General features: G+C 48.9%; 1 protein-coding gene across 4 annotated transcripts in view; it reads left to right on the top strand.

Moving 5' to 3' along the window:
- The window catches only part of USP9X (ubiquitin specific peptidase 9 X-linked), a 1,749,911-nt gene that overhangs the window by 295,850 nt on the left and 1,427,725 nt on the right, over positions 1-26,336 (top strand). For all 4 annotated transcript variants that reach the window (XM_086934127.1, XM_086934125.1, XM_086934124.1 and 1 more), the window contains 2 exons: positions 12,432-12,683; positions 12,799-12,937. In XM_086934127.1, the coding sequence (XP_086790253.1) occupies positions 12,432-12,683; positions 12,799-12,937 (391 nt within the window). The remainder of the gene's footprint in view (positions 1-12,431; positions 12,684-12,798; positions 12,938-26,336) is intronic.

Genomic DNA, 26,336 nt, shown 5'->3' with positions numbered 1-26,336 from the left:
GAGATCCTTCGCCTTAACACCCAGCACCTCGACCTGCAATCACATACGGAGGATCTGGAGAACAGATCCAGGCGCAATAACATTCGTATTCGTGCGGTCCCTTGGAAAGGTGAGGGGCCGGACCTGCGCGAGTACGTCGACGGCTTGTTCCGCCACATCTTACAAGACGAGGAGCTCGGCGAGATCCAACTGGACAGGGCCCATAGAGTCGGCTTACCCCGAGGCTCCAACGCACCCCCCCCGGACATCCTGGTGTGCGTCCACAACTTCCAACTCAAAGAGAGGATCTTGAAGAAAGCCCGTGAGCATGACCCCCTCCTGTTTCGTGACCATCGCCCTGTGCTCTACCAGGACTTGGCGGCCACCACCCTGGCCAAGCGACGGGGCTTCCGGGAGGTCACAGCTTTTCTGAAGGAACAGGGTGTCCCCTACTCCTGGGGGCACCCCTTACGGCTAGTCTTCCGATGGAAGGGGAAGCTGATACAGGTGCGCTCAGTGGAGGTTGCCCGTGACCTGTTGGGAATGGAGCAGGCTGACCCTGCCGCTGAGCACCCATCGCCCTCTTCGAGGTCTCGTCGCCGCTCCGAGGAATGGCACACCGTGGGCAGGTCGTCCAAGCCATCGGGCCCGGATTTGTCCGTCAGCCTGCAGGAGCGTGACGCCGCAGTGGCCTCGGTGTCGAAGGTGACTGTTTCGCCCGAAGGGCCCTGAATGGTTCGGCTGAACTTCTTCCCCTGTGCATCTTGGCTGGCTGGCAGTGGAGGGACCGAACTACTGGACACTGATGGGTAATGTACTGACACGTTCCCCGTGTATATTGTCCTGTATCAGGATCTGGGTGGCTGGTGGGAGTAAGTCCATGCCCCCAGCCCTTGGGACTTCACTGACAGACTCTTGTTCCCCCTTGGTAGTTCGCTCCTGGGGACCATGTCGGGGTTTGTTGTTGTTGGGGTGGGTATGTTTTGGGGGGTTTGACTTGGAAGGTTTTGGGGTGGTTGAGGGTCAGGGGAGGGGAGGGAGGGGGAGGGAGGGTTCTCCGCATCAGCCGCTAGTTTCTCTCAGCAGAGTGCTTCTCTTGGTTGCTAGATGGGGAGAGATTTGAAGGTTGTTAGCTTAAATGTGCGAGGTCTCAACAGCCCTGTCAAGAGAGCGGCGATCCTCTCCCTGTTGGAGGGGTCAGGTGGCGACATCTGTCTCCTGCAAGAGACACACCTACTCGCCAAAGACACGAGGCAGATGAAGGACAGGCGCTTCCCCACCCAGTTATGGTCCTCCTGTGGCACAAAGAGACAGGGGGTGGCGATATTGATCAGTGCGAAAGCCCATTGTAAAGTGCTATCCCAGGTGGTTGATATTAGAGGGCGCTTTCTGGCGGTTAGGATCCAATGGGGGGACTCCCAACTCACAATAGGCTCGATCTATGCCCCCAATGTGCAGCAGGAGGCCTCAGCGCTCGCGGATGTGTTGGCTTCTCCTGATCCCGGGATCCTGGTGGGTGGTGATTTGAATGTGGTGATGGATCCGGCGCTTGATAGGTCTGAGGCGCGCTCTCACGCGTCTGGCGCGCTTTCCAAAGGGGGTCTGCTTTGGTTGCAAGAGGGGGGGCTCCATGATGTGTGGCGGCATTTGCACCCGGCTGAGCGCGATTTCACCTATTACTCTGCTGCGCACAAGTCTTATGCGCGCCTTGATCCCTTCCTTGCCTCCTCTTCCCTGCTTTCCCAGCTCTCTTCTGCGGAGATAGCGCCGCGCTCCCTCTCTGACCATGCGCTTATCTCGGTTATGCTGTCGGGTGGGTCCGGGACGCGGGCGCGCGGGAGCTGGCGGTTGCGCGACTCTCTGCTTAACGCCGCCTCGGTAGTGGATTGTTTGCAGGATACGATCAAACATTACTTTGACACCAACGAGACCGACGGGATGTCGCTTAGTTCGGTGTGGGAAGCTCTTAAACTGGTGGTGCGTGGGGAATGCATCGCGATTTCGGCCTCGTTGGCGAAGGCGCGCAAAGAGAAGCGCGAGGAACTCGAGAGGGACGTTCACGAGCTGGAAGCGATATATAAACGGACCGGGGCGCAAAGGGTCTGGAGGGAACTGGAGACGAAGCGGCGCATGCTGAAACACCTTGACCTTGACAGGGCCGAATACGCGCTCCTCCGACTGCGGCATAAATTTTATCTTAGTGGCGACAAAGGGGGTAAGATGCTGGCACACCGTCTGAGGGCGCAAACGCAGCAATCGATGGTGTCATCCGTCAAGGACGAACATGGGGTGGTACAGGTGGCTGACGCACGCGTGGCGAACAGCTTCCAGCGTTTCTACCAAGCTCTCTACTCTGCTGACCCCCCAGACCCAGACAAGGTGCATGCATACTTGGAGTCTTGTGACATCACTCCCCTGTCGCAGACCTCGGCTGCGTCTCTAGACGCCGAGATACGCATCGAGGAGGTCGTCTCAGCGATTGCGCGCCTGAAGGTGGCGAAATCGCCTGGCCCTGACGGCTTTACGGCCGCCTTCTACAAGAAGTTTTGTCCCGCACTGGCCCCCTTCCTGACGCGTCTCTTCAACTCCTTCCGAGAGTCTGGGAACGTGACGCCGTCCATGGCCGAGGCCGTGGTCACTGTTATTCATAAGGCAGGCAAGGATGCCCAGGAGTGTGGCTCCTACCGCCCCATTTCGCTTCTGAACATAGATATGAAGTTATTTTCGGGCATCCTGGCCGCTCGCCTCAGCCCGTTTATGGACGGTATCATTGAACCCGACCAGGTGGGCTTTGTGCCGACGCGTCAGGGCGGAGAGAACACCAAACGCCTCCTGCATCTGATGGACTTGATTCGCCGGTCGCGTACACAAGCATGCTTCCTCTCCATCGATGCCGAGAAGGCTTTCGACCGCGTTGACTGGTCGTACATGTTTGCGGTCCTGCGTAAGTTCGGGCTGGGGGACTCGTTTGTTAGCTGGGTCCGCTGCCTCTACGCCTCCCCCCGAGCCGCTGTTCGTGTGAACGGTTGTCGGTCTGATTATTTTCCGATTACCCGGGGGACGAGGCAGGGGTGCCCTCTCTCGCCCCTGTTATTCGCGCTCTATATGGAGCCTTTTGCACAACGCCTCCGGGACAATGCGGACCTACAGGGAGTGCGCTTTGGGGCAGAGGAGCACAAGGTGAGCCTCTATGCGGATGATGTCATCCTATCCCTCACACACCCGCGCTCCTCACTGAGGCATCTCTCCCGGGAGCTAGAAGACTTCGGCCTGGTGGCCGGCTTCAAGGTCAATTTCTCGAAGTCCCAAATCCTGAACCTCTCGGTGCCGGAGGAGGAGGTCCGGGACCTCGGTGCCGATTTCGCGTTTCAATGGGTCCAGTCGGCCATCCCGTACCTCGGGATCCAGCTGGCGCCCACGCTCACGCAAACGGTTGCTCTCAACTACAGGCTCCTCATTGACCAAACGGCTAAGTCTGTCTCGGACTAGTCCCGGCTGCAGCTGGCCTGGTTTGGCCGCCTCGCGGCGATCAAAATGACGATCCTTTCCCGCATCCTCTATCTCTTCCAGATGCTGCCTTTGCGCCCCCCCCGGGAACCCTATGAAAGCTCCAGCGGTTGCTGACCACTTTTTTGTGGAACCATAAGCGCCCTCGCATTGCTATTGACCGCCTCATGGCGCCGCGCGATGACGGCGGCCTTAACTTCCCGTGCGTGGAGGCGTACTACCAGGCGGCGTGCCTGCGTTTCATTCTGGAATGGAATAGGCCGCTGTCCAGCAAGCACTGGCTCTTCATGGACCAGACTGTGGCCGGGCGCAACATCTGGTGCGAGCTATGGCTCCCACGCAAGCACAGATCCTGGGGCCTTTACTCTTCCCCGGTGACCTCCCCGACCCTGGCGGTGTGGGATCGTCTAGCTCTCAGGCGTGGCTGGACCACTTTCCCATCCCCACTGACGCCTATCGTTGACAACCCGGACTTCCCCCCCGGGTGCGACTCGCCGGTCTTCCAGCGTTGGAGGGAGTTGGGCTGTAAGAGAGTGGGTCTCCTCTTTCAGCCGGAGGGGCTGATACCGTTCACCACTCTGCGCCGGGAGTACTTTGAGCTAACCGTGGCTGACGCCTTTCACTACTCGCAGGTAGCGCATTAGGTGACGCTTCCTGATAACATCGCGGACATGTCTCGACCAATGACACCTCTGGAACGCTGGGTGGTCTTCAAGAAGGACGATCGCAAACTTATCTCCGAGCTGTACGCCTTCATTATGAAACGCCACCACCCGCAGCGCTCCAAGGCACAAGTTCGTTGGGAGACGGAGTTGGGCCGCCCCCTGACGAGTAAGGAATGGGGTAAAATTTTCTATCGCGTGCACCACACAGCGGCGAACGTGGCGGGAGCGGAAGCGGCCTTCAAAATCGTAACTTACTGGTACCACACACCGGCGAGGCTCCATGGGTGGGACCCCAAGTGCTCGAAGCTTTGCTGGAGGGGCTGCGGCGCTACAGGCACTCTTTCCCATTTGCTCTGGCACTGTCCCAAGCTGGTGCGCTACTGGCAAGCAGTTTTAGATGACATAGACAATGCTTTCGGTATCACCTTTCCCAGGGCTCCGGAATATGTACTACTGGGCCTCCCTCACCCTAAGGCGTTTCCCTTGCGCTCCCCTCGAGGTAGACAGATTGCGCTGGCGCTCCTGGCGGCGCGCCTGGTGATCCTTTCGAAGTGGCGCTCTCTGGACGCCCCTGACCCCAGGGACTGGATTAGGCGCCTGTGGCTGCTTCTGGGGATGGAGAGGCTTTCCCTGTGTGTGGATGGTAAAGGGGACACATATGCTAAGCTTTGGGCACCCTTCATACACCTGTTGTCCCGGGACTTGCGTGAGGTCACGTGCCCCAAATTCCTCCAGATTTTACAACTTATTCCCTTGGAACCGCCCGGGGCTGTGGCATGATGGCATGATTGCTGCTAGGTCGTCTTAGGGCAGCAACGGGGTCTCTGACCCTTGGACTCTGAGGGTTCTCTGAACTATGCTGATGCGGAGAGGGTGGGAGGGGGGGGGGGGTGGAGCTAGAGTTGGTTGGGTACTGGGGGGGGCGGGAGGGTACGGTTTCTTTCGGGTTGTTTTCTTTTCTGGTTTTGACAAAAAGCAGCCTCGCCTCCCTACATGGACTCACCGCATGACTGTTAGCCCACCTTCGCCGGGTCGCCCTCCGGGTTGTAGACCCTATGGCTGTGTTACTGTGTTATGTGCAATTTGACTCTGCTCTGCCGGCCTGTGGATGTAGGCAGCCCAGCTGTGTTCACTGCTACGTGTCTGCTGAATAAAATTGTTTGATTCTAAAAAAGTCGTCGATCCGAAAAAGGCCGTCGACCCAAAGAAGGTCGTCGATCCAAAGAAAACAGTCGACCCGAAAAAGTTCATCGATCCGAAAAAAGGAATAGACCCAAAGAAAGTCGTCGATCCGAAAAAGGCAGTCGAACCGAAAAAGACCGTAGAACCGAAGAAGGTCGTAGAGTCCAACAAGGCCGTCGAGCCGACAAAGGACTTCCATCCGATAAAAGCTCAACAGAAAAATTAAAACAAGCAAGCGACAGATTCAAAAACATCGGCGCCGAAGCCACGGATAGAGGAAGAAGAGCTCTTTCAGCCTGATCCAGTGAGCCCAGACCAAAATAGACTGTATATAGAACCTGATACAGGACATATAGCAGTTTACAATAAGAACAAGAGAAGACTAGACACTGAGGCTCCTTCACCTGTTCCTCCTAAGTAAAAGGACTTTGAGACATCCCCTTCTAGACCTTTCACACCTCCTCTTTTCACTCCTAACATGCCTTATGTTCCATATTCTCCTACACCTCCACACTATGATGAGGGAGAAGACATGGGTGAAGACCCTCAACAGGATTTTATGAACCTTGGTGTTCAAGGAAACCAGGATCACACATGGGACAATCAGAATGACCCTGATGACCCATATGATACACAACCCATACCCGACCTCTTGACATACCCCACAAAGCCATCTCCTACTGACAACACTGTCGCCTTTAACCAGTTAGTTGACAGAGCAGCTCAATATTATGACGTAAGCATGCACACTGACCCAGTAGAGGAGGATTTCCTATTTAACACCTTTCCAACATCAGAGAATAGTGTACGTGTACTCCCTATGCTAAAGGAGTACTAAAGCACGCACCAGACATCTTTAAAGACGCAGCCAGAGCTCGTGTCCAAAAATTTAAAAGAAATATAAACCAGCCCCTACAGACCCCTCTTACATCAAGTCTCAGTTACCACTAGACTCTAGTTGTTTCTAATGCTAGGAAAAGGGCACATTTGCGAACAGGTGATGCCCCCCCGCCGCAGGGAAAAGAGTGGCCTCTCAGGCAGCAAATACCTGGAGAATTGCCAATACACAAGCTCTCCTAGCACGCTATGACAGAGCACACTATGATCAACTGGAGGGATTATTACAACACCTACCAGAACCCTATAAATCAAAAGCTAATGACCTAATACAGGAAGGGAAATTCATCACAAACGCATCCATAAAATGCACCCTTGATGCAGCTGATACAGCTGCTAGGTCGGTCAACACTAGTGTGTTGCTACGCCGACATGCCTGGTTCCGCCTCTCGTATTTTAGAAATGAGGTGCAATATACCATACTCAATCAACCCATTAACCAGGATTTATTGTCTGGCCCTGCAGTTGATAACATCTTAGAACAGATGAAAAAAAGATACTGACACTGCTAAGTCCATGGGTGCACTTCAATTTCAACAGTCTAGGAGCTCCTTTCGTTGCTCCTCTTTTCGAGGCTCAGGCAAAGGCAACACCTCCCAAACCTCTTCATCATTTAAATGTACTACACAAGGCACCTTTAATAAAAGCTCCAACAGAGGAGGTTATAGAGGGAACAATAACAAGGGCAGAGGACATGGTGGTAATAGCACCAGAGCCTCCACCGCCAACAAACAGTGACTTGTTCACACTCCCTCGAGACCACTTAACACCAGTTAGAGGCAGAATAACACAATTCCTACCAGTCTGGAACGCCATTATGACAGACAGGTGGGTGAGTCAAATTACCCAGTATGGTTACTGACTGGAACTCACTTCTACTCCACCCAAAATACCGCCCAAACACCGTCCAATGTCCAAAGAAGACATCACGCTGTTACAACAAGAGGTGCTATCCATGCTGGAAAAGGGTGCCATAGAGCCAGTACCTTTTCAACATCAAGGGACAGGAGTATACTCTCTATACTTCCTCATTCCCAAAAAGGACAGATCCCTCAGACCAATATTGGACCTCAGACCTCTGAACCAATACATACTCTCAGAGCATTTCCATATGATTACTCTACAACAAGTACTCACACTACTCCAGCAAGGCGACTCCCTTGCTACATTAGTCCTCAAAGATGCATACTTTCACATCCCTATAAATCCAGCTCACAGAAAATACCTCAGGTTCACAATAGAAGGTCACCACTATCAATTCAAAGTTCTCCCCTTCGGGGTAACTACAGCACCAAGGTTTTTACAAAATGCCTAGCAGTAGTAGCAGCACACCTCAGAAGGCAACACATCCATGTGTTCCCCTACCTCGACGATTGGCTCATAAAGTGTGCAAGCCATACATCGCAGACAATCCATCTACTGCACAGTCTAGGATTTTCCATAAATTACCCAAAATCACACCTGCAACCCTCCCAAATACAACATCTGGGAGCAACAATAAATACCTCAGTGGCGAAGGCATATCCAAATCCAGCCAGGATAGCCAACATACAGTCTCTCATTCAAAGATTTCAGCCACAACACTCACTGCCAGCTCGAGTGTTCATGCAGCTTATAGGCATGAAGGCCTCCTGCATATTCATTGTCCCTCATACTTGGCTTCAAATGCGTCCCTTACAGGAATGCCTAGCAGGCAGTGGAACCAAGCTCAAGGACAACTAAAAGACCTAGTGTTGGAAGACAGTCGCACTTACAACTCTGCAGTGGTGGAACCCACAAAACCTTTCCAAGGGGCGACTGTTCCAAGAGCCAGTTCCACAAGTAGTATTCACAGCGGACGCATCACTGACAGGTTGGGGAGCCCATCTCCTTCAATACACAGTCCAAGGTCTCTGGACAGTCAAGCAAAAGACACTACATATAAACCACTTAGTTACTAGCAGTATTTCTAGCAATGAAAGCCTTTCAGAAACACTTGCGCAACAAGGCTGTGTTAATCCGGACGGACAACATGACAGCCATCCAAAAACAGGAAGGGACACACTCCCTGCAGCTATCTCACCTAGCACAGAGCATATGGAGGCGGGCAATTCCAAAGAACATTTTTCTCCTGGCTTAACACCTCCCAGGGATAGACAATCAGATAGCAGATCTACTAAGCCGACAGTCAACAAATACACAAATGGGAGATTCACCCTCCAGTTCTACAACCATTCTTCCAAAAGTGGGGACAATCAAAAAATAGATCTGTTTGCCACAAAAGAAAACTCAAAATGCCCGTCATTTGCTGCCAGGTTCCCACCCGTTGTCACAAGGCAATGCGATATGGATGAACTGGTCAGGCAGATTTGCGTACGCTTTTCCACCAACCCCACTGATTCCATTAGTGGCACGCAAACTAAGGCAACAGTCGCTCACAATGATCCTGGTTGCTTCCACACGGGCAAGACAGCCATGGTACACAACGCTCCTAGAACTCTCAGTAGTTCCTCACCAAAGACTGCGCCTTTCACCACAATTGCTAACACAGAACCATGGAGAAATCAGGCAACCAGATGCCAATCAGATGAACCTAGCGATCTGGCTCCTGAGGTCTTAGAATTCGGATATCTTAACTTGCCTCCAGACTGCATGAACATTATCAAGGAAGCAAGGTGTCCCACTACCAGAGCATGCTACACAGCTAAATGGAAAAGATTTGTAACTTATTGTAATATTAACCAAATCAATCCATTAGATGCCTCCATCCAAAACATAATCTGTTACCTGCTACATCTTCAAAGGTGTAACTAGCATACTCATCCACATGTGTCTCTGTTCAGAATACCACCTATCAAAGCTTTTATGGAAGGACTTATCCCTCCAAAGCATCCACCTTCACCAGTCTGGAACTTAAACATAGTACTTACCAGACTCATAGGACCCCCCTTCTAACCACTTCATTCATGTGAACTACAATTCTTAACATGGAAGGTGGCATTTTTAATTGCCATTACCTCCGTCAGGCGAGTGAGTGAGATACAAGCACTAACCATTCAGGAACCCTTCATGCAAATACACCACAATAAGGTTGTGCTTCGTACAAACGCTGAATTTATGCCGAAAGTTATCTCCACTTTCCACATCAATCAGGCCATAGAATTGCCTGTTTTCTTTCAAACCCCGCAATCCGTGGCTGAAAGAGCTCTACACACATTAGACGTTAAGAGCCCTGCTATATTACGTTGACAGAACTAAATCATTCAGAAAGACAAAGCAACTATTTGTTGCCTTTTCACGACAACATAAGGGTAATCCCATTTCTAAGACAGGAATAGCCAGATGGATAGTTAAATGCATTCAAATATGCTATCAAAAGGCAAAACGCACTTTAACAGTTCCCCCCAAAAGCCCACTCAACTCGCAAAATGGGAGCATCCATGGCTTTCCCAGGAAATTTTCCCCTAGAAGACATATGTAGGGCAGCTACATGATCTACCATACACACTTTCACTAAACATTACTGTGTTGACGTGCAAGCTAAGCAACAAGCTGCTGTGGGCCAGGCTGTCCTTAAAACTCTTTTTCAAACAACTGCAGCTGGTACAGGCGACCATCGCTAGAGGAGAAACTGCTATACAGTCTATGCTAAGATATGAATTCAGCAGCCCACATGCCTCGAATGGAAAATGCTACTTGCCAGTATGCATCTGTTCTTGGCATGTAGGGCTGCTGACATTCATTTTCGTTGTACTGCCACTTTTGGCTTTCACAGAGGGCTGTAAAGGTTTCTTAGAGCTATATATCCATACACAAGGCTTCCACCACTTTAATATGTGTGGATATCGTTTTTATTTCACGGAGTATGAATTGAATCCTGATCACATAAGGAAATGCTTGAAACTCTTTTCTGACCCAGATCATTTCCCATTCCTGGGAAGTGTAACACATGCGCTGTAAACTGTGAGGCCCCTAAAACTTTTTAGTGGCCCATATAACAGTGATATTATGTCCATGTTTTTCATTATAAGTGCTACTTTTGATGAAGACCCAGCAAAAATATGATGCGTGAGGGGTGGAAACATCAATGCTACAGCATTTAGATTTGCATTTAGTGATATCTGTTCAAATTGTACTCTAAATGTTATTGATATTTTCGGATAGAACTTAGTGCAGGCTTATTTACATGTCTGTTTGTGTTATATTTATTGCACACCAGAATTCACTTATGTCTCGATACAGTGTGCTGTTCACTGGAGCTCCTGTTACTAAAAGATCAAGCTTTTTTGTGCTACTGTGTTCTGTGGATATGTGTATTTGATTAAACCACCTAACTGAGCTTGTCGCTATAACTAAGGGTTGTTTTGCTTAGAGTGCGAAGCCTAGTTTGCTTCCTCCAAGGGATATACTCAAAATATCACATCACTTGATTTACTCACTGAACGTATGACCTCTCTGCTCTCATCTTACCTTTACCTGTAGTCAGAGTAACCATTTATTTACTCTGTTGTCAAAGGTCTTGTAATGCTGCAGATACTTATATTTTAACATATACCCATCTCACCCAATTTGTCTCTCTCATTGATGCTCCCATTTTGTAAGCAGTAGTTATCCTTTTCTCTTGGAACCCAATATATGGGTGCAACTAAGCTCTTCACAATTTTCTGTTATCTTTGATTCTTACAGTAATCTCCTGCAGCAATGTAAAACGAATCCTCTTTCTTGCTTGTCTGAACACCACCCATGCAAATGCCTATCACAGTAGTTACCGCGTCCCAGTCATGCAGCACGCTTTCAGGCTCAGTAGCTAAACAATTTACAACGTCCACCCAGTGAATCTGTGCGTTTTAGGAATTAATTAATGTTGTTTTGCCTGGGTATGTTTTTTTCCTTATTCTGCTACCTTCCGGAGTACAGTGAAACTACTTGCTAATCCGAAACTATGCCAAAGTGCCTGTGTACCATATCACCAAGGAAGGCGAGTAATAAGCATTGATGTGATGCTACAAAGAATTGATCAAATGCAACTTAAGACTTGCTTTGTTGGCATGCCACTTAGCTGGGGAGGGGTGTTGAGCAGACCTATTCATTCAGAATATTGACAATTTAACACTAAATAAATGTGATAAAGTTTGTGCAGTTTAGTCTTGTATCTATTGGGATACACATAAAATGGATGTTTGTGACCGTGGATGACTTGCAGTGTCCAGTAGCCTTAGGAATTGGAGAAGTAAAGGATAGCCAAAAAAAACACAAGTAAATGGGTAAATTCTCAAGGCCCAACCTGGGAGAGATCTGGTAAATGTGTCTGAAGGCTGAAAAAGTGATTTATGAATGCAGGGGACAATCCTTACAACATCGAGAAGACGTGGGGAACCTGGACAGCACACTTTGTGTTAGATTGCAATACATGGTCACCAATTCTGGGTTAGGCCATTGCCTTAATATAAGGTAATGCATGTTAAAAGTCTGAAATATGGACTGAAAAGTTTTAACAGAGCAGGCAGTGTTCTCTAGCACAGACGTTACCAAATGTATGTATGGTCCATCTTTGCTTCCTGCTGCTGTATGTTTTAAAGTGCTTCAGTAAATGATTGTTAATTTTATTGCATATTATGCAAGAAAAAATAAATGTTTTTTTGTTAAACAAGATGACAAAAAATTGATAATTATTGAAAATCTCGGTATTGTACAGTATTAACAGTGTGATTCTCAAGGGGATGTAGCAAGAGAAAAACGTTAAGGTTGTTTTCAGAGTTCTATCATAGTCTCAACAGTTGAGGTACATAGATCTACTTGAACAGTATTGGCTGTCATTCAAGGTGTGCTCCACCCTTGCTGTGCTATATTGTCCTTTGTCATTGCCTGCTCTCATTCTGCAGCAGCACCCAAGCCACAGTGCTCCAAATCTGCCCAATCTTCAACATTCACTGTTTCCGCTGAGTCCCGGAGGCTTAGGGTCAAGGCTGAAATATCTTTGAGACCTGGTGAGCACAGCATGTTCAGCGCCCCTCCCGCAAATGATTTTTTTAATATGTGGAGATATACTACTTCAGCATTTGTGATAAATTACTGATTCTTAGTGGAATGTATTCTATATTCGCCATTACTTGAATACACCTTTTTTAAGTAAATATACTTTATAATATAATTGAATGTTTCCTAAATTGGGCCGTACATTGTGATTCATTGTTTTGCTTACATCACTTTTTTTTTTTGTAGACCTTTTGGACAATGTTATGATTTTCTGACGCTGCATACGGTGAAGAAGTACTTTGTTCCAATTGTAGAAATGGTTCCACAATTTCTAGAAAATTTAACCGATGATGAACTGAAAAAAGAAGCAAAAAATGAAGCTAAAAATGATGCTCTTTCAATGATCATCAAATCTCTGAAGAACCTAGCATCTAGAGTCCCAGGACAAGAAGAAACTGTTAAAAGTTTAGAAATATTTAGATTGAAAATGATTCTTAGGTAAGTTTGAAAATGATTCTTAGGTAAGAATTACTGTCTTTTACTTTGCCAAGCAAAACAATGACCAAGTGTCTGGTTAGTTTTTCTTTTTAATGTAACTCTTTGTTTGTTGCAGATTGTTACAAATTTCTTCTTTTAATGGTAAAATGAATGCACTAAATGAAGTCAATAAAGTGATATCTAGCGTCTCGTACTACACCCACAGACATGGAAACCCTGAGGAGGAAGAGTGGCTCACAGCTGAGCGTATGGCAGTAAGTGCTATGTGCTTAATACCTCATTTATTCAGTTTTATGGCCATAGATTTCAAAAGTTAACTTGATTGTTTAGGTTTATTTTTATTTTATACTAGTCTTGTGGAGTTTTAGGTAATTTTTTTGTCTTTCACCTTTATTTCTATAGTGATTGGCTGTTTTAGGGCATTTTACAGAAAGGCTCATTATATTACGCTTCTCTCGGTACTGGAGATCAGAAAGAGTAGGTAATGATTGAAGAAAAATAATAATTTAATTAGTAATTAATAGTAATGGCAATTATTTGTAATGGCCGTTCTTTTGGAATTTGGGTGGCAAGCGCATAGGGCAGGTATTTCTACCCAATAGGTGTATGTAAAATTTGGACACAAAACCATGTTTAGGTAAAGATTTATGGAAGTCAATACATAACCATCCACATTCTTACTGGGAATCAAAGGTGGTAGAGTGCAGCTATAGGTGATCTATACCCTTGTGGATGCATATGAATCTGAACACCTAGAGATGACTGATTTTCCAGAGAGCCACAAAATTGTGCACATATGCCATAAGGTGCCTGTGGTGTTAACCTCATCACAAATCTCCTGTAAGTAGCCTTGTGTGTCTTGTTGTCCATGCATTACTTTTATCTTGATTATTTTAGTTTCATATGGAAATAGCACTTTTGTTTTTATATTTTTGTCCCCTGTGTGATCCCTGCAATTTCCTGTACAATAATTTAGAGAAGGTATTCCGGTGATCCATCAGTGACTAGCTAAAACAATGGGTTATTAAGACTTTTTTTTTTTTTTTTTTTAAACCTTTATTTGGAGACAAGCAGGGTCAAGGGAAGTGCATACACCATACATACAGTCACATATGGCCATTACAATGGTACGTCAGAGCCAAAAAAATGAGATACAAACAAGTACGGGGCAGCATACCAGTCAATACAAGGAGCAACATCGAAATGTACAGTGCAAATAAGAGGGCAACGATCCAGCATGTTCAGGCAAGCTAATAAGACAATACAGTATGGACACATTCTGTTAGCGTATAGCAAGTAAAACAAAGGAGACTCAGAGAAAAGGGACACATAAAAATAAGGGTACCCAACAGGGATACGATTTCAATTCCTAGCCACACACTTGTCGTAAGGGGAACTACAGCCCCCAGCAGCTCGCATGTCAAGGAGACGGCTCAGCCTCTCCCCCGATACTGGAAGATCAGCAGGTGTAATGTAAAATCCCAGCCCACCATGTTGCCATCAACCAATCCCTTCACGGTCCCCAAGTTCAGAATCAGAGTCCTGCGCAGCTCTGGTTAGGAGGTACACCTGGAGCGGGCTCCAAAAGTCCTTCGGTCTGCATCTGACAGGCATCAAGTCAGAATAGATATTGTATTGATCCTGACAGTATATGAGGTCAGTTAACCAATCCTGAAAGCGCGGCACCCTGCCACGACCCCAACAACAAGCAACCCTACGCTTAGCCAGCAGCAGGGCCACGTCAACAAACCTACGGTGAGAGGCAGGCACGTCCTTAGAGTAGCCCAGCAACATCACTAAGGGGTCAAATGCCACCCCATCCTCCGCCATAATCTGCAGGGCTACATGAACCTGAGTCCAGTATTCCAACACCCCCGCACAACTCCAAGCCAAGTGCAGGAAGTCAGCGCCTTCCGCACGACACCTAGCACACCTGTCATCCTCCGCCAAATGAAACCGTAGTTTCCTCGCCGGGGTATAATAGTACCTCTGAACAAACTTGTAGTGGATAATTTTAAGGCGACAACTAGAGGAATTGGCCGTGAGCCCACAGCAGTACTTCCATTGCTCGTCGGTAATAGGAGCACCCAGCTCGGCAACCCATTGCTCGTGCACCCGATTGGCCGGGACCGAACGCTGTCTGCGAATAGCCCCGTATAATTTCGACACCAGGTGTCGCCCATCTGAAACCAACAGCACGTGGAGGCGGAGGGTAACCCCAGGCTCCGAAGGGAAGTCTGGTTGCAGAGCACGCATGCCCTGCCGCAAGCGGATAAAGTAGAACAACTCCAGCGGGGAGCAAGCAGCCGCTCCGAAGAAATGAGCCTGCGTACGGAAGGCACCTTCATGAAACAAGTCGCCCCACGTGAGGATACCCAGCCGCCTACACATTCGTTGAAACCCCGTTTCCAACAACAACGACAAATCAGGATGATAAGACAGAGGCAAGGCCGGCGAATAAAGAAAGGAAACGCCCAGCAATTGAGCCACCCGTTTCCAAGCATCCACCGTGCACGTCACCGTCGTACGAGGCGTTTCCACATCTGACACCTTGCCCAAAACCATCCCCTCCAATGGGAGCGGGTGGGCAACCCAATGTTCAGCAGCAATTTGGGGCATAAACGGCGTGGGGCGCATCCAGTGATAAGCGTAATGCGCCTGAGCGCTGAGATAATAAAGCTCAAAGTCGGGGACATCGAAACCGCCATCAGCATAGGGCAACGTAAGGGTAGCCCAAGCCACCCGTGGCTGCTTGCCCCCCCAGAACAAACGAATGAGCTCAGAACGAAGTCTGCGAAAGAAATAAGCACCAGGATGATACGGAAGGTTTTGAAAGAGGTAAAGAAAGCGAGGCAAAACTACCATCTTGATAAGGGACGCCCTACCGGCCATGGAGAGAGGCAAGGACATCCACCTGGTGACATCGTCTGCAAGTTTAGTAATAGCCACACCATAATTAAGTCGAATCGATTCTTCTCTGTCCAAGGACACGACAATGCCGAGATATCGCAACTCCGAATCACACCATTCCAGAGGGTAGTCAAGGGGAAATCTAGCTACAGCAGCAGTGAGGGGGAAAAATTGAGACTTCCGCCAGTTGATATGGACACCGGAGACACCCCCAAAAGCAACCAGCTCCCGTAGGAGCGAATTAAGGTTGTTCTCAGGGTCCTTGACATAGAGCGTAACATCATCGGCGTATAACGAAATACCAACCTGTCGCTGAAGACAATTAAAGGCGCTCTGCTGGTGAAACTGACGAATCCTACAGGCCAGCGGCTCAATGGCTATAGCAAACAAGAGGGGCGAGAGGGGGCATCCCTGACGGGTCCCTCTCGTAAGAGGGAACTAGGGGAATAACACCCCATTCACCACTACCCTCGCCATCGGATCGGTATATAAGAGCTTAGCCCATGAAATGAAGATCCTGGGGAAACCCATCCGACAAAGAACATCAATAAGATAGCCCCATTCAACAGAGTCAAACGCCTTAGTGGCATCAAGAAAGATAGCAGCAACCGGGACAGTAGGAGCAATGGTCGACACCAGCGAAAACAAGGTGCGAAGATTGTGGGATGTAGCACGGCCGGGCACAAATCCCGACTGGTCAGGCAATACAATAACGGGCATGAGCTCGGCTAGTCTTACTGCCAAAACCTTCGCGAGAATTTTGACATCGCAGTTGAGCATTGAGAGGGGTCTATAGGAGCCCACATCCTGCGGATTCTTACCCGGCTTAAGCAGCGACGTAATGGCGACCTCCCGCATGGAACCCGGCAGACGTCCCTCCTCCAGGGACTCCTCAAAAACCTCACGGAGAACAGGGGCCATGGTGTCCACATAACACTTATAAAATTCAGCAGGAAGGCCATCCAGACCGGCGGCCTTTCCATTAGACAGAGATATGATGGCACTCCTGACCTCTTCCACCTCTAGGGGCCTGCCTAAGAACTCCCGATGACCATCCGATAACCAACAAAGTGCCAGGTCGTCAAGAAATCCGCCATAACGAGTCTCACCCGTCTGCTGTGTCGTGTAAAGGTGTGCATAATGGTCAATAAAAGTACGCTGAATCTCCGAAGTGTCCCGACAGCGAGTGCCATCCGGGGACACCAATTCGAACACGTCCGACCCATGCCTTGGATGTCTAGTAAGGGCAGCGAGGACCTTACCGGGCCGCTCCCCTTCACAATATCGCCTCGCCGTCCAGTATTTCCCCCTATGCTTAGCTTCTCTAGCAGCCTCCTCCTCATATTCGGAGAGTTTAGTACGGAACTGCGCCAGAAGATCGGGATCAGAGTCAACCTGCATCCTGCGTTCTAAGTCTCGCAAGTCAGCCTCCAAGCTCTCGAGGGTCCGAACAATCAGCCGAAGTACTCCACAACTTTTAGAAATAGTGACACCCCGGATCGTAACCTTGAACGCCTCCCATATGACCTCGACGCTGTCCACAGAGCCCTTGTTTCTAGGGAAGAACGCCTCTACCTCTGCACCAAGCTCCTCTTTGAACACCGGGTCAAGCAAAGCAGTCGGAAATAGACGCCAAGGTGGGCGCGGCCTATGCAGCCCGGGGACGGATAGAGCAACCTTCACCGGACAGTGATCAGAATACGTCCGAGCCAGATGTGTAGCCTCCCGTAGGCCAGCAGCCAACCCTCTAGAGAGAAACACATAATCCAGTCTCGCCCATGAACGAGCATGTGTGGTGTAATGAGTGCCCTCCTTGGTGGCAGGGTGGGCGTACCTCCAGCTGTCGACCAGCCCAGCCTCCTCCACAATCCCACGCAACACTTCTCTAGCCTGTACATTATACTGAGGACTCCCCTATGATCTGTCCGACTGGGCATATAATACAAAATTGAGATCACCCCCCCACACAATGTAAGTGGCATCCACAGCAAGAACATGACCCCATAAAGTGACAAAAAAGATTGGCGTATCGACATTAGGAGCATAGCAATTAACAAACAGTACAGTGTTCTGCCCAAGCCGCCCCCACAGTAGCACATAGCGCCCCTCAGGGTCCCCCACAAATCCCAGTTCCTGAAATGCGAGCGATCTTTTAACAAGGATGACAACACCTCGAGCATAAGAAGAATAGGAAGCAAACCCCCTTGCCGCAGCCCACCTCCCGCCAAAGTTGGGGGAAGGGGCGGGACGCAGATGCGTCTCCTGGAGGAGAGCAACATGAATAGCATGCCTGTCCAGATACTGGATCACACTACGACATTTCCTGGCATCATTAAGTCCCCGTACATTCCAGGATAGAATCGATATCTGATCTATAACAGCAGTCGACATTACCCAGTTTCAGGGCCCCACGGGACCCAATAAGCAAATACAGGGCATCCAACTACCAGCAACAGCCAGCGACAGGTCCATACCCTAGGGCGCGGACAACCTCCCACATACACTCCACACATTCCCCAGCCATCTCCGAACCATTCAACCAAAACTTCAACAACCCCCCCCCCCCAGCCAAACCATCCATGCAACAAGCACTCAGAGCATACTGCACGCCGCCAATCCAACTTACGCAACCCGCAACTCGCACACGTGTTACCATTACATAGCGCTCCCCGTCACGTGGCAGCCCAAGATGGCGGCCGGTGCACTCGGGCCCAAGATGGACGGGAGCACGGGCCCTAGGATCAGTTCCGCCAGATAAAGAAGCGGACCAGCCTAGATAGCGGGCGCGACACCACTCCTGTGCACTCAGACAACAGCAGCACCTCTCATATCGACCCAGGGGTCCTGGGCAAACAAACATGGACAGCTTCATTCCCGCCCCATCCACCCACCTGATACCACCCCAACCATCAGGCCATACGCACCCCCACCCCCCCCCATTCCCCAACACACATCCAGTCAAACAACATAGGACTGGAATCCAAACCAAAGGTACACATGGGGCACACCCTCCGGGGAACCTTCCAGAGGTGCACGACACCACTCCCTCACGCCACGCCAGTGTCCGCGCCAACAGGTGTCAGACGGCCCCAGGCGCAGCGCGGGCGGGTGGGTGCCCAGAGCGCGACGCCAGATAGCACCATCCTGCGGTGCCATACCGACCCCAAGAAACAAAACGCACTCTCATCTCAATAAAGACATGACCCCCGCACCAGCAAAGATAAAAAGCGGGCAATAGTTAGGCCGCAAATGCGGAGAAGGAAGGCAGTAGAACTCAATATAACAGGTATCCGTCCAGAACACTCCAAAAAAACAGTAAATAGCGAGACAACGACCAAAGTCACCACAATCAAGCGACCTCCTCCTCAGCCGCCGAATGTTCATCCTCAGGGTCTCGATCGCCTCCCCTATCCGCAGCTGCTCGCTCGCGCTGGAGGCGCTTCGCAAAATCCTCAGCATGCTGTGGGTTGGTGAAAAAATGTTGTTTAGCCTGGTGCGTCACTCTAAGTTTAGCAGGGTACAGCAAGGCGTAGTCCACCTGTAGATCCCGAAGCTTCTTTTTCACCCCCAGGAACTTACGACGCTGGTCCTGCACCATCGGCGTGAAGTCGGGGTACATGGTGAAAGACACCCCTTCGAAGGAAAGGGCCCTGTTAGTGCGGGCAGCCTGGAGGGCGGCATCTCGGTCACGATAGTTCAAAAGGCGCGCAATGATGGGGCGCGGTACAGCCCCAGAGGCCGGTCGAGGTCCCAGTGTCCGATGCGCTCTCTCAACGATGAACTGGGATGAGAACACTTCCGCCCCAATGGCGCCCACCAGTAGCCTCTCCACATAAGTCTCAGTTTTACCCACATTCGTGGACTCCGGCACACCTACAATGCGCACGTTGTTGCGCCTACTCCTCGCCTCCAACTCCTCATTCTTAGCGGCAATGACACGCAAGATATTGTCCATTCTCGCCAGTTGGGTGGTATGGGTGGCCGCCGTGTCATCATGGTCCGAAATGCGCTGTTCCGCCGCCGTCAATCGCTCCTCATGCACGTCCAGCTTCTGGACGACCGCATCCATGCGTGACGATATCTTGTCCACTTTGTCCACTATCGTGGCAAACCCCTGCCTCATCTCCTGCATCATTTGGGTAAAGTCCGGTGGTGGTGGTTGCGGGACACTGTCAGCGACATTCGGGGGGGGACCGCGAAGTCCCGGCCTCCTGGAGCAAACGCGTCCCCCGATTGTTTAGTGTCCGGCTTCCCCATAATGGTGCGCTAATGACGCAATGGGGGACCAAAGCAAATAGGAGTCAGGATATAGGTCGGACAAAGGGTACGGCCAGAAAAGCTCGAATCGTGGGGGCACGAGCAGGCCAGCGCGCCCCGCCACTCCCAACGACGAGAAGATGGCCGTCTCCACTTCCAGTCCAAAGGGGCGAGCCCCCAGAAAATAAGAAGAAGATCCATTGCGCCCCCGTGAGCAATGGTATTCGGGCAGGCAGATGCAGGATCCAAGAGATAAGTCCGACAGCAAGGAAGAGCCAAACGGCTTGCCCGACCAGCGAGCGGGCCCGGTGGAGAGGGGCGGAGCAAGGCCTACACCCCACGTGCAGAGCCCCGGACTGGCATGCCCGATGACACCGGGCCAGGGGGCATCAGACTTCCAGAGCGCAAGTCGGAGAAACTTGGGATCCTCGTAACTTCGGCCAGCAACCTCCGAATGGCCCAGGAGTCGGACCGTGGGTAGTCAGTCGATATCCCAGTAGATCTGTGGGGTCAGATCAGGGCGCAGCGATGATAATCAGGATCCCTAGGCGGATAATAGCTCCGGGCAGCGGGAGCCTCACGACAGTGCGGCCATTCCGCAGTGCGCCCTCTAGCGCCCCCTCTGGGTTATTAAGACTTACTGCTGAAATTTGTTTGAGAAATGTTGTGACTTGTAGTGAGCTTTAGTTCCCTTCCCCTTCATTGTTGACTAGCACTTTTTGAATTGAATTGTACATTATTGTACATTTGTTGATGATAATGTGGCCATGTATATTATGTATTTTTATATATATTATGTATTTTGTATATCTTTTATGGTGCAATTGCAACGAAATAAAGATTATTGAATTGAATTATGCCATTATACATCGTTGGGTGGAACAAACCACATTTTCCTGTCACATTGGAGCAAGAGCTAATATGGCAGTCATAAGTACACAATATTATTCCCGATGTAAAAGTTGTGTTTCAGGAGCACACCTAATACTTATATCACACATTTTGGTTACATTTCAAAAGAAAGCATACCTTCTCATCCATATCGAAATACATGCAGTTCTAATATTACCCATCCTGGGGTCTGTTGTCATACCCAGTAATCACTGCATTCAATACTATCGGTAAATGAGAATCTAAAACAAGAAAAAAAAACAAAATCCTACCAACCACCCCTTCCCCTTCCCTTCCCCCTGAGGCTCAACATGAAAAATTACATTATCACATACTCAGTCCAGTACCACACATTTACATTTTGACACATACAGACAATGTCCTGCCGGTCTACAGCAATCCCCGTTCAAGGCCCAGAGTTCCAGCCACACCGTCTTGCAACTTTGTATAAGCCACCCTAGAATATACCTTAGGTACAGTATTCTATTATGTTCAAGACACCAAGTTCCTCTATCAGCAAGTTCCATTCCATTGATATGGGCGTCCTATGCAGTCCGCGTTGTTCTTCCCTTTTCAATTCCACCCACTCTGCCCTGCCCCATTTCAATAACTTATCATACCAGGTTTTTAATGCTGGTGGCCTAGCTGCCTTCCATTGCATTGTAATGTTTCATTTAGCAAGTATTAGCGCCAAGTTATTAAACGTAGTTACCGGACTTCCCTTTAGGACCCAACCCCAGCAGACAGTATTCCAAGCGATCATTATTCCGCACTGGTGCTATCTCCGACAAAATCTCACAGACCGCCCCCAAGTACTGTTGTAGTCTTGGACAATTCTACAGCATGTGTATCAAATCTGCAGCTTGTAATTGGCAACGCGGGCATACATCCGAAGGATCTGGGTACATGGTCTTCAGCTTGCACGGCGTCAAATTGGCCCTGTGCAATAGCATAAGTTGAATAAATTTTAAATTTCGGGTTTCGCAGCACTTTCCTGGGGTATTCCACCAATTTATCCCATTCTCTATCGCTAAACTCCCTTCCTATATCCGTTTCCCACTTGCCCCATAGGGGACCAAGGGGTACTGCTGCTACCGTGCGAATGCCCCTATATAATCACCTAGTAAGGTGACCTCCGTTACCCATTAAATGCTGCATTGTGACCAATGCATTTGTGGCCAGTTCCACCCTGTCAGGCGCCCATGTAATGCGTATGTAATGAGACAAACTGGCATGTAGAAGAAACAGCGCAAACGTCACTCCATGCTCTCGCATGAATCCATCATGCGGCATCATAGTACCCTCCTTAAAGAAATCACCCACTGTGGACACGCCCGCCGCTTCCCACAACTCTAACCTTCGCATTGTAATTCTACCTACCTGCGTGGGGATCCCTAGCAGGGGTATGGTAGGGGCGTATGGGGCACCGCCTTGGTTTTTCGTAGAGAATGCCTCCGATAGAACAGTGCAATTTTCAAAGCGGGCGGTAATTGTCAGAGGTCTTTTGCCATTTGCTTTGCTACAATGTGTTTCTTATTTGTTGTTGGAGTTTAAGATACTATATTCTGCCCGCCACCTCTGGTAAGGAAGATATTTTTGTAATTATATGAATGTGATCAGATTTGTGTGTTCCCCTGATTTTGTATAGGGCAACATTTCATTTTAGGAATTTGTAGACGTCCAAGTTACTTATGCTGTGTGTTTGTGGCTCAGTAAAGGTATTGGGTATTTGTGGAGAGCCCAAGTCTTGAATATACAGAATGTTTGTTTTTGCTCTGATGGGCCATACCAGGGAGCTACTACTTATTTGTATGTTTGTAATACACCAGAGGGATGTGTGAGCCGAACCTTGATTTTGTTATTGAAGCTTTTGTCTTGGGTTTGAAGAGCTCAGATAGTATCTTCAATACTGGAGAAAGAGTGTTATATTTAGATTGTTTTTTTATTGTTAGGGCTGATATAAGGAAACTGTCAGAAGAGAGATCCTCTCGATTTACGTCCATAATGGTTTGTACTTATCCTTTGGGTGGATCCTCCAAGATACCTGGCTGTCCAGAAAGGTGACCTGCTGTTTATGGGATTTGTTTTAGCTAATTCCATTTTCTGTTTTGTGTGTTTTGATCTAGTTCAGGGCTGTGAGAAGTTGGCCTGATATATGATGCTCACTAGTTCTAGTGATCACCTTGTATCAGTCCAAACAATCCTTATGGTGATTGGTTGTAAGTCAACCTTATAGACCAGCTATCCTAATGGTAGCATGGACAAAGCAGTCTTAGGCTAAACTCTTTTGGCATGTGAAGCCAGCTGTTTTACCACATATAACCCCTTGAATACCAGATGAAAGGACACCACACAGGTTGTTATGAAAATAAACAATATATTTATTACTAACAAACACCTCTGAACTCGAGATCAGAGGGCTAAGCACATAACAATACTCTTCAGAAAAATACAATAAGTCGCACAAATTACAATGGTGCCCTAGGGGCACGGCAAACCATATACTAAGTAAATGGTATAAGTAGAACAATAGAAGAAATGAGGATGCCCAGAGGCTGTAGAATCGCTGGGGCTACACTACCCTAACATTAGGTAAGGAGCAGGAGGCCCACAGGACGCTTGTGCAGTGTTAGAACACACATGCGGGTTTCAATGCAAAGTCAATGGGCACGAACAATTCACAAAATAGGTAAGTAAGGACAGGTTCAAAGCATGTGGCTGCTGAATTCATATCTGTGCATAGATCGCCGCCTAGTGTTTGGTCTGGATGATTGCACATTGTTGTCCTGGAAGAGTCTTCGAAGTTTCACAAGATAGGTGGCACCTCCCTCGGACTACAGTGCGCATGGGCATCCTCTCCATCCCCAGATTGTTTTTCTCCGCCATTGGGTTCGGATGTCTTTTCCTACTCTCCAAGTTTGGAATCAAGAAAACTTTTTAAAAGGCCTTCGCATAACGTCGGTATTGTTAAAGCGCTCGGTGCCGATACACTTTTTACAACTCGGTTGCACTCCAGTCGTCGAATCTGGCCTACTCCAGACCACGTGGACCGACCGTCGATGGAACGAAGTCCGTTCAAGTACTGCCCTCAGTGCAACTCGAAGTTCCCGCACACAGACAAGCATCCGGTGTGCACCAAATGCCTATCTCCGGATCACAACGAAGATAGTTGCCTGGCCTGTGCCCAGTTCAGATCTAAAAAGACTATTCGGAATCGACGGGCGGCGAGGCAAGAAATGCAACGATCGGCGCCAGAGCCCAAAAACATCTTCGGGGACGAAGAAGATCTAGCGAGTGCCGAAGACTCAGACCGAGACGAAGGACAATACTCGGAGCCCGACTCCGAATATTACCCCGATGAGGGAGAACTAATCCTCGATCTCGAAGACTATGATCAGGACATCGTAGCAGTTGAAGACAACTCCGATGACGGCGAGGGGCGAACCGTGAGTACACCGCCCCATATAGACACTACACCTCTATCAGAGACTCAGGTCAAAGCATCGCCAGCAGGCCTTAGCCAAGACCAACAACCTCGTTCTACAGCCCCGCCATATCGCCCGGCTAAGAACATATCGAAAGAGCCCTCTGAGACACGTCACACAACATCGGTTCCATCCAGACCGAAACTTGTCGACAATACAGTCTTCGGACCGAATTACGTCGAACCGAAGGTATCGAAGCCTAAAGGCGTCGACCCGAAGGCCACAGTACCCTTCAACCAAAAACCGTCGAGCCGACATCTAAGACAAAAGCAGTCGAGTCGAGCTCCAAGTCAAAGGCCGTTGAGTCAACCTCGAAGCCGAAATACGTCGATTCAACACAAAAACACGTCGAATCGCCCCCAAAAGGCACGTTGAATCGAGCAAATCAGCCTCAAGTATCGGCAAAGGGAGCAAACCAGTCGACAACAGTACAAGGCCCACACCCAAAACTAGCGTCGAACCGAAACAGAAACCAAATGTGGACGAAAAGAAATTGGTCGAGCCGAAGAACATCGACCCGAAAAAGGGCGTCGACCCAAAACAGCAGGCTCCAAAACAACAAGAAGAGACTATCGAACCGACAACACCGCTCGGTCCGAACAAAGTTGTAAAGCCACCAAAGGACGTTCAACCTACAAAACCTGTTGAAAAACAACCAAAAGCGATACAACCACCTAAAACGGTCGAAATACCAAAAAACATCGACCCGAAAAAACAAAAAGCAAAGGTTGGAACATCAAAACCAACAACTGTGGAAGAGGAGCTTCTTCACCCAGATCCCTCCATAGACAACCAGTCAAAAATCTACATTGATCAAAAAACTGGTAAAGTGACTGTCTATACTAAAAAGAAAAGGTCTCTACCAACTGAAGACTCTTACAGGATCCCCTAAAGAAAAAGAGAGACTGTGCTACCTCTCCTATCCTCTTTGAACCTATCACTCCTACTATGCCTACTACTCCTTATACCCCAACCTCACCAACACGCTCGGACTACAACCCTGATGAAGACCAGGACGCAGATGTAGGTTTTGGTTATCCACAAAACCCAAATACAGAGCCAGACACACAGCCATGGAATACAGGAGGGGAACCAGACAATGAAGGGATTCTGCCCATTACAGACCCTACAGTATACCCTACTAAGCCATCACCCACAGAGGATATAGTTGCATTTAATTCTCTGTTAGATAGAGCAGCAACCTACCACAATGTAGAGATGCACTCTGATGCTATTGAGGAATGCTTCCTCTTTGATACACTCACAACACCGGAAAGACACGTTAAAACACTCCCAATGCTAAAAGGGGTGTTAAAACACGCAGGTGATATTTTTAAGGACACTGCTAGAGCCCGGGTTTAAACCCTAGAATTAAGAAAAAATACAGAGCTGCACCTATAGATCCTACATACATCAAAGGACAGCTACCCCAAGATTCCTTAGTGGTGTCAAACGCACGTCAGCGTGCAAACTCACAAACTACTGGTGAGGCTGCACCTCCAGACAAGGAATCTAAAATATTTGAGGCATCAGGCAAAAGAGTTGGCGGCTCAGGCAGCAAACTCCTGGAGAATAGCCAATACACAGGCTTTGCTGGCCAGATATGATAGGGCGCACTACGACAGTTTGGAAGAAATTCTCCAACACTTGCCTGATCCCTACAAACAGCAGGGTGATGAACTCATACAAGAGAGAAAGCTCATCACCAATGCATCCATTAAGTGTGCACTAGACGCGGCAGATACAGCTGCCAGATCCATTAATACCAGCGTGCTAATAAGGCGACACGCATGGCTTCGTATATCAGGCTTCAAGAATGAAGTCCAGTCCACAATTCTTAATCAGCCAATTAACCCCGACTTTTTATTTGGTCCAGCTGTTGATTTCATTCTGGACAAAATGAAAAAGGATGCAGAAACAGCAAAAATTATGGGAGCACTTCAGTCCCAACAACACCGTGGCTCCTTTCGTCGCTCCAATTATAGAGGAGGAGCGCGAGGAACATCACAGCAATCCTCAAGCTACAAAACTAACCCACAATCCATATATAACAAGAACACCAGCAGGGGTGGTTATAGAGGAAACAATACCAAAGGCAGAGGTCGTGGAG

The sequence above is a fragment of the Lissotriton vulgaris genome, chromosome 8 (assembly GCF_964263255.1).
Source record: "Lissotriton vulgaris chromosome 8, aLisVul1.2, whole genome shotgun sequence".
Lineage (NCBI taxonomy): Eukaryota > Metazoa > Chordata > Amphibia > Caudata > Salamandridae > Lissotriton > Lissotriton vulgaris.
This window is presented reverse-complemented; position numbering and strand designations above follow the sequence as displayed.